Source organism: Diabrotica virgifera, chromosome 2 (assembly GCF_917563875.1).
Source record: "Diabrotica virgifera virgifera chromosome 2, PGI_DIABVI_V3a".
Lineage (NCBI taxonomy): Eukaryota > Metazoa > Arthropoda > Insecta > Coleoptera > Chrysomelidae > Diabrotica > Diabrotica virgifera.
In genome coordinates, this window is record NC_065444.1 from 134,097,438 (window position 1) to 134,110,893 (window position 13,456).

Below are 13,456 nucleotides of genomic sequence, written 5' to 3' on the forward strand. Positions count from 1 at the left end.
AACTAAGAACAGATATAAAGACCCATATACTAGAAGATTAAATCAGGAGACAAAGCACCTAGGAACGCCTTTTACACTAAAAGAACCCCACGACGGTATGAACAGGTTCAAAAATGGATCTTGCAACTTTATAACACGTGCTGCAAAGACTGCAAAATTCCAAAATTATGGATAAAATCCAAAGTAATAGCTTTGTTAATGTTAACCAGGACAGATCCAGAAAATACCAGTAGCTACAGACCTATTTCGCTGTTGTGTCACTTTTTCAAACTATAGGAGAGAAGCCAGAATAGAAAAAAATGTCGACAAGCACCTCATCCCACAACAAGGAGGATTCAGACCCGGCAAATCTTGCACCGGTCAAGTCCTCGCACTAACAGAACACATTGAAGAGGGCTTTGAAGAAAAACTTATAACAGGGGCTGCTTTCGTAGATTTGACAGCAGTTTATGACACAGTAAGACACAAAACATTGCTCCGCAAATTATATGACGCTCTCAATGACCATCATCTGGGTAAGGCCGTATATTCCTTACTGCAAAACAGACGTTTTTCGTTATGCTGGAGGGCAAAGTAAGTAGGTGGAGAGTTCAAAAGAACGGCCTCTCACAGGGAAGTGTTTTAGCACCAATGCTCTTTAATATATACACAAACGACCAACCTACTCCGACTGAAACTAAGCATTTCCTCTATGCTGACGATCTCGCAATATGTGCTCAACGAAAAGCTTTGAAGAAGTGGAGGAGAAACTCGAAACTGTCTTAAAAACAATGACATAGTACTATCTGCAGAATTTCCTGAGACCCAATCCCTCTAAAACCCAAGTCTGCGCCTTCCACCTTCACGCAAAGGAAGCCAAGCGAAAACTTCAAATTGCCTGGAATGGCAATACACTAGAACACACAGACCGACCTATATATCTTAGAGTAACTCAGGAACCGGCCCCTCACCTTCAGACAACATTGCATAAAAACAAGAGGGAAAGTAACAACTAGGAACAGCATACTCAGAAAACTAACGGGAAGTAAATAGGGTGCATGTTCTGGAGTCTTAAGAACAACGGCACAGGCATTGTGTTTCTCAACTGCTGAATATGGGTGTCCCGTTTGGGGCAGATCTGCCCACGCCAAATAAGTTGATACTGCGCTAAATGAGACATGCAGGATAGTAAAGGGGTGCATCAAACCAGCCACTCTCAAATCTATATAAAGTAGCGGGTTTTGCAGAACCCTCAACACGCAGAGGCGTTGCAGAGCACATAGAAAAAATTAAACAGATTGTGGACGAGCGGCATGCCCTATACAAAGCTCAAACACCACGAAAGCGACTAAAATCCGAAACCGCCTGAGTATTTTCCTCTTCCTCGGGTTCAATAGACCGGTCAGTCTCTAGACTTTAAAACTTGGAAAACTATGAATAGGATAGGGGGGGTCGCTCCAGTAAAATCAAACATGGTAAAATGAGGGGAAAATAGACCAAGATGATGTGAAGTGTGGAGAAACAAGGAGAAACAATATAGAACATCTTCTTACATGCAGAAACTGTCCTCATCGGTGTACCCTCGAAGATTTGTGGCTCGCCAACAAAGATGGAACCTACGCGCAACGTAGCCCGATACTGGGCTGAAATTTTATGAATGACATGTACGGACACGATAAAGAAAGAAGATTAAGAGGTTTCTTTTCCAAAAAATATGGGCAAGTATGACTAATATTTAAGTAAAAAGGCGAAGCAACGCTTGACTAACCTTGACGTGAATGGGAGTGTGTTTTAGTCTGATTGTGAGCCTTTACTTGTCTTAGACTATCTACTGGTGGTGGCTGTGGTGGGGACGTGGAAACTTCGTCTTCAATGTTTGGTTGTTGTATTTGCAAGTGTGCTGGGGGTGGTGGATTCATCTCAACCTCAACAGTTATCGGAAGTGGCGGTATTCGAGCATAAGTCTCACTTTCACTAGCATAGATAGGATTGTTTGGGTCTGGTATTGTAGTGTACACGTCGTCTAAAAGATAAAAGGATAAATTAATTTATATTATAATGTATTGCCATTTTCACTTAGTCCTCCAACAACACAAAAATTACAATTTATAACTATAAGATTGACGTAGACCGACATTCAAACCTCAAAAGAGGATGGCTTGGCATACATCTATTTATTCCCTTTCCAAAAAGTAGCGACATAGTTTGTAGGTATTCCTGTTCCCTGAGAAACATAGTACGCGGCCATTTACTATACCAATCGTATAAAATTAACTACATTACTAGTAGCAACAACACTGGTAGCCCCTACCGGCAAAAAATTTACTATACTGTGCCATGAAATGAACAGTAAAGATTCATGAACATTGCCAAATTGTATATCATTCAAGGAGCATGTAATGATTGGCTGATGGCTATTACTTACGATGATGAAGTTTGCAATGCTAATTTCATCAGAATGAGTAATAGCCATTATATGCAAGTACTACGGCCTTGCTATTAGACGCTATTAGTTTATATGTTACAGTTTAAGTTGATTCTCAGTTAGAGCTGACTATTCTTAGTTCGAATCAACTCAAACTAAAACGAGCAGTAAGAGTTATTTGAAAAATTTAATTCAACCTTCCGCGGGAAAAATAGAATCAGCTCTTACTAGTTTGAGTTGACTATTAATGGATCGATTCAGTAAATGTTGATTATACGAGTATAATCTCACGTGCTGATGAGTATGTAGACCGGGCAGTATCGTCGCCCCCGCTAGCGCAATTATTCCGATTCGATTTTTTTGCACAAAATTACTCAAATAGAGGTGCTTATAACATATCCACAGGGTGCCAAGTGGTGCCGTGGTCGAAAAATGTTTTAAACATTTTTTTAAACAAATTCACAAAAATAATTTTTTTATTTCCAAAAATTTTTTTTTTAGATAATTTGGGTCATCCTGAGCAAAAAAGGTCTCTCGTCATTTTTCTCTAAAATTGACTGTTGTTGAGTTATATGCGATAAAAAATTTGAAAAATGCGAAAATGGCCATTTTTAAGGCTTCATAACTCGATCAAAAATGATTATTATGAAATTCAAAAAGTGACAAAATCAAGATTCAAATACCTTCTTCAGCATTCTGAAGAGATTTTTGTCATTAATTTATTACAAAGCTGTTATTTTTAGTTATTAACAATTAGCGCTATAGTCCAACTCTATCGTCGCCCCCGTTAACGGAACTATTTCGATTAGATTTTTTTGCACAAACTTACTCAAAAAGAGGTCCTTATAACATATCCACAGGGTGCCGGGCGGTGCCGTGGTCGAAAAATTTTTTAAACAATTTTTTTTTAAACAAATTCACAAAAATAATTTTTTTAATTCCAACAATTTTTTTTTAAATAATTTGGGTCATTCTGAGCAAAAAGGTCTGTTGTCATTTTTCTCTAAAATTGACTGTTGTCGAGTTTTACGCGTTTAAAAATTTGAAAAATGCGAAACTGGCCATTTTTAAGGCTTAATAACTCGAATAATATGACTATTTTATTTGTTAAAAAATGTTTCATTTACCTATTTGTTATTAAAATTATGTTATGTTTAATTGTTGAAGCGGATGAATTAGAATAATTGCCGTGACTGATTTCATTATAAAATATTATGCATTTAACTTGGCGATAGTTGATGAAAAATTCAATAACATTCGCAAAAAAAATAAATAAACAAAACAAAGTTTTAAACTTTGATGTGGTCACTTTCTGACTCTCTTAATAATAATTTTTAATCGAGTTACTAACCCTTGAAAATGGCCATTTTCGCATTTTTCAAATTTTAAATCGCGTATAACTCGACAACAATCAATTTGAGACGAAAACTACAAGAGACCTTTTTTGCTCAGAATGACCCAAATTATCTAAAAAAAATTGTTGGAAATGAAAAAATTATTTGTTTAAAAAAATTGTTTAAACAATTTTTCGACCACCGGCCGGCACTCTGTGGATATGTTATAAGGACCTATTTTTGAGTAAGTTTGTGCAAAAAAATTTAATCGAAATAGTTCCGCTAACGGGAGCGACGATACAGTTGGACTATACCGCTAATTGTTAATAACTAAAAATAACAGCTTTGTAATAAAATAATGCCAAAAATCTCTTCAAGACGTTGAAGAAGATATTTGAATCTTGATCTTGTCACTTTTTTAATTTCATAATAATAATTTTTAATCGAGTTATGAAGCCTTGAAAATGGCCATTTTCGCATTTTTCAAATTTTAATCGCGTATAACTCGACAACAGTCAAGTTTAGAGAAAAATGACTAAATACCTTTTTTACTCACAATGATCCAAATTATCTAAAAAAAAAAATTGTGGGAAATGAAAAAATTATTTTTGTGAATTTGTTTAAAAAAAATTGTTTAAAAAATTTTTCGACCACGGCACCCTGTGGATATGTTATAAAGACCTCTTTTTGAGTAAGTTTGTGCAAAAAAATCGAATCGAAATAGTTCCGCTAACGGGGGCGACGATACAGTTGGACTATACCGCTAATTGTTAATAACTAAAAATAACAGCTTTGTAATAAAATAGTGACAAAAATCTCTTCAGGACGTTGAAGAAGGTATTTGAATCTTGATTTTGTCACTTTTTGAATTTCATAATAATCATTTTTAATCGAGTTATGAAGCCTTGAAAATGGCTATTTTCGCATTTTTCAAATTTTTAATCGCGTATAACTCGACAACAGTCAATTTTAGAGAAAAATGACAGGAGACCTTTCTTGCTCAGAATAACCCAAGTTATCTAAAAAAAATTGTTGGAAATAAAAAAATTATTTTTGTGAATTTGTTTAAAAAAAATTGTTTAAAAAATTTTTCGACCACGGCACCGCCCGGCACCCTGTGGATATGTTATAAGGACCTCTTTTTGATTAAGTTTGTGCAAAAAAATCGAATCGGAATAATTGCGCTAGCGGGGGCGACGATACTGCCCGGTCTAATGCGTATCTTTGTTTTGACCGCTTCAACTACTTATCACGATTTGAACATATCCAGTAACATATGATTTCTAGAATCAGTTGTTGTGTGAATCAACTCTTACTAAATGTCATTGGGAACAGTATACTTTTACTAGTACATGTTGAATAAAAATCTTCATTTTATATTTATCATCAACTTTTACTAAAACCAGCCATTTGAGTTGACTCGAACTAGGAATAGTCAACTCGAACTGGATAATCAACTTGAACTGTAACATATACATAGTATTATATGTTTAGTATTTTTAGTAATTTCTTTTTATTGACCGATATGACTTTATGGTAGGGAGCCCAAGCGGGGATTTTTGCAGTTACTCGAACGCGTCATAAAATCACATGGGGAGAAACCTTGTACCCTGTAAATGTACCCCTACCATATATTGGCTCTTAATGCAAGGGAGTTCGTTAAGGGGGTCCGAAAAAAAATCAATCCTTAGAAAAACTCGAAATCGTCAGATTAAGATAAGGTAAGTTAAGTACATGCAGAACAGTGTATATTTAAAAAATCTGACGATTTGTGCGGGACGTAAGGAAATGGGTGAGTCACAAAGTTTCACAAAAACGCGAATATTTCGAAAAATGAACGTCAGATCGAAAAACTAAAATATAAGTGTAAAATATAAGGGTTTAGCCCCCGCCCCGGAGAGGGGTGGGGGCTAAATTTAAAATTTCAAATAGGAACCCTGCGATATTTCGCGAAATGAACATCGAAAAACTGGAGAATACACGTATTCAATATTTTTGAAAAATATATCGAATGACACCAAACACGACTCCCTACGGAGGTGGGGTGGGGGGTTACTTTAAAAGCTTAAATAGAAGTCCCATTTTTTATTGCGGATTTCAATTCCTTACGTAAAAATAAGTAACTTTTATTCGAGGCATTTTTTCGAATTATGGATAGATGTCGTTTTGATCAGGCAAAACAATTCTTGGAAATGGAAAATTAAATTCCGTTACATGGAAAGTCTCTACTTAAACGGAAAACTTAACTTTTTTTGGTTTTAGGACCTAATCTTCACAACCCAATAGGTCCCATAACGCTTCAATAACTGCAAATTTAGCATCATTGCCTCCCCTACTATTAGTCAATATTTCTTTGATTACATATAGCCTGATCAGGGAACACAAAATTTTACGAAAACCTCCAAAAAAATAAAGGAAGGATGAAAATTTGGGAATAGGTAGTTGAAATTGTCTATTATTATATAAGAAAAAGTTTACAATTCTATATCCCCTCCAATTTACACAAAATTGGGAAATACGGGGTGAAAAATATTTTCTCAGGAGTGAAAAAATATACGTTCAAAATAGGCCCGGAATTGGATAAAATGACTAATTCTAATGGTAGGGGAGCAAAGTATGCTAAATTTGCAGTCACTCGAGCGCTTTGGGGACCTATTGGGTTGGGATTATTAGGTCCTAAAACCAAAAAAAGTTAAGTAAAATTTTCCATTTTAGCGGGCGCTTGCCATTTTTTAATTTAATTTTCCATTTCCATTAATCGTTTTTTCCGAATATAGCGCCATCTATCCATAATTCGAAAAAATGTTTCGAATAAAAGTTGCTTATTTTTATGCAGAGAATTCAAATCTGCAATAAAAAATGGGGGCTCCCATTTAATATTTTAAAGTAACCCCCCACCCCACCGCAGTGGATGGTCGTGTTTGGTACCATTCGATATATTTTTCAAAAATATTAAATAAGTGTATTTTACAGTTTTTCGATCTGATGTTTATTTTGCTAAATATCGCGGGATTTGTATTTAAAATTTAAAATTTACCCCCCACCCCTCTCTATCGATAGATTTTTGAAAAATATTGAACGTGTAGTTTTTAGTTTTTCGATCTGACGTTCAATTCGCGAAATATTCGCCTTTTTCTTGTGAAACTTTGTGACTCACCAATTCCCTTACGCCCCGCTCAAATCGTCAGATTTTTTAAATATACACTGTTTTGCATGTACTTAACTTACCTTATCTTAATCTGACAATTTCGAGTATTTTTAAGGATAGATTTTTTTTTTCGGGCTCCCCTAAACGAACTCCCCTGTGTTAAGAGCCAATATATGGCAGAGGTACATCTGCAGGGTACCACGTTTCTCCCCATTTGATAATCTGACGCGCTCGAGTAACTGCAAAAATCCCCGCTTGGGCTCCCCTACCATAAGCAACTTTTGTTCTATAGAGTTTTTTCACTAAGTCAATACTTTTCGAGTTATTTGCAAGTGAATATGTTCATTTTTAACAAAAAAAAACATGTTTTTGGACGGTTTTTCGCAGATAACTCAAAACGTAAGTAATCTAGCGAAAAAATATTCGGAGTAAAAATATGGCTTATAAAAAATTGAAAAAAATGGTGTACACGTGAGGTGTGAAGACCCAGTGGAAGCAGAGTTGTAGCTAATGAAAAGTAGGTTCTTCTTCGTCAAATTCCAGATCGAATATTTCAATGTGAAATAACCAAAAAACGGAGCACGTTTCGGGGAAATTCATTTCAACTTTTTTAGAATGTTTAAAAAAAGGATTATTTTTGTTTTTAAAAAAACTTGTAACATTAAAAGTAAGTGAGTTACGCTCAAAATATTGTTGGTCTCTTTTATTTTTTGGTACAAAAATCGCGAAAATCATCCTCTAATTAGCTTCCCAAATAAAATTAATCGTTACTGCTTCATAAGTTACAGTATTTCTCATGATCATTTTTCAGTGCGTAACAAATGATAGGAAAAAGGGTAAGTCCGTGATAATACACATTTATGACATTTATTCTAACATGACATTTTAGTTAAATCTGACAGTTGTCACATTTTATTTTCAATTTGGAATAAAAACAAATCAAATATGTTTCTTGCATTTATAAAATGGTATTTTCTTTGATTTGTATAGTCTTATAAATTATACAGATTATATTTGTAATATTATTATCTAATTAAAAAAAAATATTTTTTATTATGGCGCCATCTATCGACAACTAGAATAACTAGAATAAATGTTATAAAAATGTCACCGACGAAATATAATCACCGACGTGCCTTTTTTTCTGTCACATACAATTTAATGCATTAGAAAGAAATCGAAAAACTGTGACGCACTGAAAGATGATCATGAGAAATACTTTACTTTACTTATCTATAAGAGATGTTTATATTATCTATAATAAACTGTTTAAAACTGTTTATATTATCTATAAGTTTCATAAAAAAATTGGGTTTAAAATCATTTTTTTTTAATTTAAAAAAAAAATGGAATTGTTCATGGAATTAACTTAAAAATTATTAGTAATACCAAAAATCTTAAAGAGTAATAAAATGTACGTTTTGATTTTCTGAATATTTTTGCTGTTTTGTTTTCTTGTTAGACAAAAATTGATTATGCTATTGCTGTTCAAAATTTGCCTAAACTCGTGATTAGTTACTCGTTCAAGCAATTTTAACTACAGCTTTTTCAAAAATAAGCACTTTGAACCGATGAAACTTACAGATCATATAAATAATACATAAGTAAAGTAACTTGTGAAGTGGTAGTGATAAAATTTATTTGTGATGCTAATTAGGAAATGATTTTTGCGATTTTTTTACCAAAAAATAAAAGGGACCAATAATATTTTGAGCGCAACTCACTTACTTTTAATGTTACAAGTTTTTTTAAAAAACAAAAATAAACCTATTTTTAAACACTTTAAAAAAGTTGAAATGAATTTTCCCCGAAAAGTGCTTCGTTTTTGGGTTATTTCACAGTGAAATATTCGATTTGGAATTTGATGAAGAAGAACCTACTTTTCATTAGCTACAACTCTGCTTCTACTGGGTCTACATACCTCAAGCATACACCATTTTTTTCAGTTTTTTATAAGCTATATTTTTGCTAAGAATATTTTTTTCGCTGAAATACTTACTTTTTGAGTTATCTCCGAAAAACCGTCCAAAAACATGTTTTTTTTCTGTTAAAAATGAACATATTCACTTGCAAATAACTCGAAAAGTATTGACTTAAGGAAAAAACTCTATAGAACAAAAGTTGCTTAGAATTAGTCATTTTATCCAATTCCGGACTTATTTTGAATGTATATTTTTCACCTTCGAGAGGGGGTTTTCCCCTCCATTTTACAAAAATGTAGAATTGTAAACTATTTCTTGTATAATAATAGACAATTTCAACTACCTATTCCCAAATTTTCATCCTTCCTTTATTTTTTTTTGGGGGGTCAGATTGTTCTTTGATCGGGCTAGTCTAAGTTACACCATATAATATTTAAGTTATATAAAAACATTAATACTAAGTAAGTATATTGTGAGTTAGCATTTTCTGTTAAATATTTATTGTTATATTTGAACATTTGTGAAATTAAAATTTGGAGTATTATTTATATCTAAATTTTTAGTGTTTTCTTGAAAACATTTCAATTATGTACCTACTTGCATTAAGGTTAGTTAACGGTCTTAACACAAAATGGACATTCACAGTAACGTAACGGCAGTCTGTTTCTACCTTAATATCGGTCACATAATATCACTAAATAGGCATGCATCACTTGATTAATTAAACTCGTGAGTAATGAACTATTAGTCACGGGTAAAGTAATGGGTATTATTATCTATTCAAAAATAGTGAATAACGAGCATGTTATTAAACGGCCGTAGAAAAAATATTTTATTTGATTGTATAATAACTAAAAGGCTACAAGGGCTCAACAAAATATATACATACTAAAAAAATGTACAAAATATTGGGTTCATAATGGTAAAAATACTAACCTGAATCATCCGATACTGTAGAATAATGGGGATCTACGAATTCGCGTTTTGTTTTCTTCATTTCATTCGTTTGTGCGATGATGTTGGCTAGTGGTTCACGAACACTAATACTGGTATAACCCTCTAAAATTAATAAGATCCGTTCAGTTAATAAATTTCTTGAAACTAAACATGCCTTTACACAGTTTTTGGATAAAATATGGAACCAAGTAAATATATTTGAACTAAATTATTAGAGACCTTTTAAAGACTCACTTTCCTGGCTCTCAACAGGTCTAGTTGCCATAATTTCGGAGTTATTGCTACATTTATTAAAAAAATTAAAAATTATAAAAATCAATTTTTTTGACCCGGGTAAACATTATTTTAGGTTGTTTGGATCATTGGGAACAAAAAAGATCTTTTGTAATTTTTCTCTAAAATTAATCGTTTCCGAGTTGTAAACAATTTAAAACTAAAAGAAAAATCGAATAATGACGATTTTCAAGGTTCAAAAACACCAATAAAAAATATTATTTTTGAAACTGCGAAGTACCCAAATTCCAATTCAAGAATTATTTTGTCAGTTACCGATAAATCATTTGAACTTGTTTCATTTTAAAACATCGTTTTTTAGTTGTTAATGCAGTCCGATCACCCGTTCTCTATTATGTATTTCGTTAACAATTAAAAATAAATGTTTTAGAATAAAACGATCCAAAAAATTTTATGGCAAGCTATTAGAAGAAGAGTTTACGAATAACCCCGAAATTATGGCATTTAGGTATAGGGAATATAACATGAAAAATGATCAGTCTTTCTTAAGGACTTTAAAATGCAAAAAATATATAGGTAGGCTATTTCATTTGAAATTAGAAAGTTCATTAGATTTCCAGAAAAACGGAAGATCTGACAACAATTTAATTAACACTATTATATCGTCTGCATTAGAAAAACCCAACTACCAAAATCTATAAAAATCGTGCAAGCCGTTTTCGAGATAATTGAATGTTTCCATACATAAAACTCACTCTGTATATGCAGCAGAAAAAATTTATTGGAGTGACTGTAGATGGCAATTGATTGGATCCACGTCACATGGCGGCGGGCAAAATCGCTAGTATTAGGTAAATATATTCAGGGTGGGCCAAAGAAAACAGTCCACCTCGATATTTGGCAGTATTTATTAGATTTTAAGGAAATGAAGAAACAGGTCGATTTTTGATCTAAGGCGGACACATTTTTAAGGTACATACATCTGTCATTTGTCAACCCCCCTTTCATTTCCCCCGCTCCCTATTTTTAAATAGGGAAGAGGGATCGTGTGCTAGCTCATTTCAAATGTTATTCAATTTTCTATTCAGTAATATTAACATTGACATAATTATTTATACAGGGTGTCCAAGAAAAATTATTTTGAGTTAAATTAATTTGACACAAAAAGAAGAATGTATGTAATTTATTTCACTCAAAATACATTCTACTGCTGACAAAAAACAGAAAAAAAATGTTTATTTGCCAAATAAACATTGTGTGTTGCTTAAATTCAATACTCAATCTACCAAGAGGCAGATGGGTTTATTTATGGCAGATTTATCAAAAACCATTTTTTTCTGTTTTGTGACAGCAGTAGAATGTGTATTTTGAATTAAATAAATTACATACATTCTTCTTTTTGTGTCAATTAATTTAATTAAAATATTTTTTTCTTGGACACCCTGTATAAATAATTATGTTATTGTTTATATTACTGAATAGAGAATTAAATAACCTTTCAAATGAGCTGGCAGTTAGCTTCCATTCGTCGTGGTAGTCAGACGTGCGTAGGAAAGAAGCTTGTTTTTAAAACCGGTGTTTATAAATTAGATATATAAATAAATATTTTGTGAACTTTAAAAGTAAATTAATTACACCAAATAAAAAAGCGAAATCGGAATAAAGACATTAAAAACTTCTGAGTGCAGTTAGCGGGGGCGACGCCCCCGATAAAAATGTTTTAGAAACCCAAATGGATACAGAACATGCAACATCTTCAAAGGAGAAGCTGTTAGGATTTCAAAATCTTGTTCCGGTTACACAGATAAGTACCACAAAACTTGTTAATAATAAACCCATTATCGATAATGACTTTGTTAATGTACACACGTCAATAACAAATACAGTAGAACGTCAATAATCCGGATTAATTGGGACCGGACCCCATCCGGATTATCAATATATACGGATTATCAATATATCCGGATTGTATCCCGAATGAAGTATGTGCCTCCTAGTGGCGGGATACGGGCAACAATACATTGGCTTATAGGGCAGTCCTTACAGTAGGGATCCTGGCCTATACAGAAAAATGCAGGCGGGTGTGGGGTAATACTGCACTTTGGTTGTATTGGTGGTGTATTGGCTAAACGTGCAGGGCAGGGTATGGTGCTGATAGAAAAGGCATTCAGGCATCAAATATCCAAAAAAATTTTCAGGCCATAATAATGAAAAGACCTTCTCCAAACGCAATAAAAACTTATACTGAAATGATGGCATCTCCTGAGGTAAAATGTTCCGGAAGTAAAATGAGCCTCCATTCGGATCTCCGGGTGAGGACTATCTCAGGGGGAACACCATTGCAGGTTAGAAAAATCAGGATAGGGTCTTGGAATCTTGGTAGTCTTACAGGTAAGAGTCTGGAGTTAGTGGATGCACTCAAACGAAGAAGAGTTCAAATTACTTGTATTCAAGAAACTAGGTGGAGAGGACAAAGGGCGAAAGAACTAGGTGATGGATATAAATTGTGGTATGTAGGGAGTAGTAACACTAGAAATGGAGTTGGTATAATTGCTGATAGTGAAATGAAAGATAACGTAGTATAAGTTGTAAGAACGAGTGATAGAATGATGTCAGTGAAATTTGTAATTGATAAAGAGGTATTGAATGTTGTGTGTGTATGCTCCTCAAACAGGTCTGGGTGAGAATGAAAGAAGAGCTTTCTATGACCAATTAGGAGACGTACTGAGTGATATTCCAGAAGAGGAGAAAGTTATAATAGGAGGTGATTTCAATGCACATGTGGGCCAAGCCAAGACAGGATATGAAACAATACATGGGGGATTAGGCTTTGGAACTAGAAATGAAGCTGGAGATGACATGCTAGAATTAGCAACAGCATTGGATATGGCGATTGTTAACACATTCTTTAAAAAGAGAGAAACTCAACTTATTACCTACAAAAGTGGACAACATCAATCCCAAATAGACTACTTCATGATAAGGAAAGAAGACATACGTGAATGCAAGGACTGCAAGGTAATAGTTAGAGAGACAGTAAGCCAACAACATAAGCTGCTTGTTCTGGACATCGAAGTAAAAAGCGAAACTAAACAAAAATATCGGAGAGGACCACAAAAAATCAAGTGGTTTAAGCTAAAAGATGAGAAGGAAGGTCTATTCAGGGAAAGAATAGTAGAAAAAATATGTTGGAACATGAAAGGAAGCCCTAACACAATTTGGAGAAAAATGGCCAATATTATTAGAGAGACGGCTATTGAAATACTTGGGAAAACGTCAGGAAAGAAGTTTGAGGATAAAGAGACTTGGTGGTGGTCAAATGAAGTACAAGGAAAAATAAAAGAGAAGAGAAAATTATATAAAAAGTGGCAGGAAACCAGCTCGGACATAGATCTTCAAAACTATATGGTCGCCAAAAAGGAAGCGAAAGTAGCAGTAGCAAAAGCTAAAGCAGAAG

The 13,456-nt window shown here is 33.7% G+C and overlaps 1 protein-coding gene across 4 annotated transcripts in view; it reads right to left on the reverse strand.

The window, feature by feature from the left end:
• Positions 1-13,456, reverse strand: part of LOC126879629 (uncharacterized) — a 442,662-nt gene that overhangs the window by 328,670 nt on the left and 100,536 nt on the right. For all 4 annotated transcript variants that reach the window (XM_050642814.1, XM_050642813.1, XM_050642815.1 and 1 more), the window contains 2 exons: positions 9,745-9,867; positions 1,748-2,002 (listed from right to left, as the gene is read on the reverse strand). In XM_050642814.1, coding sequence (XP_050498771.1) covers positions 1,748-2,002; positions 9,745-9,867 — 378 coding nt within the window. The remainder of the gene's footprint in view (positions 1-1,747; positions 2,003-9,744; positions 9,868-13,456) is intronic.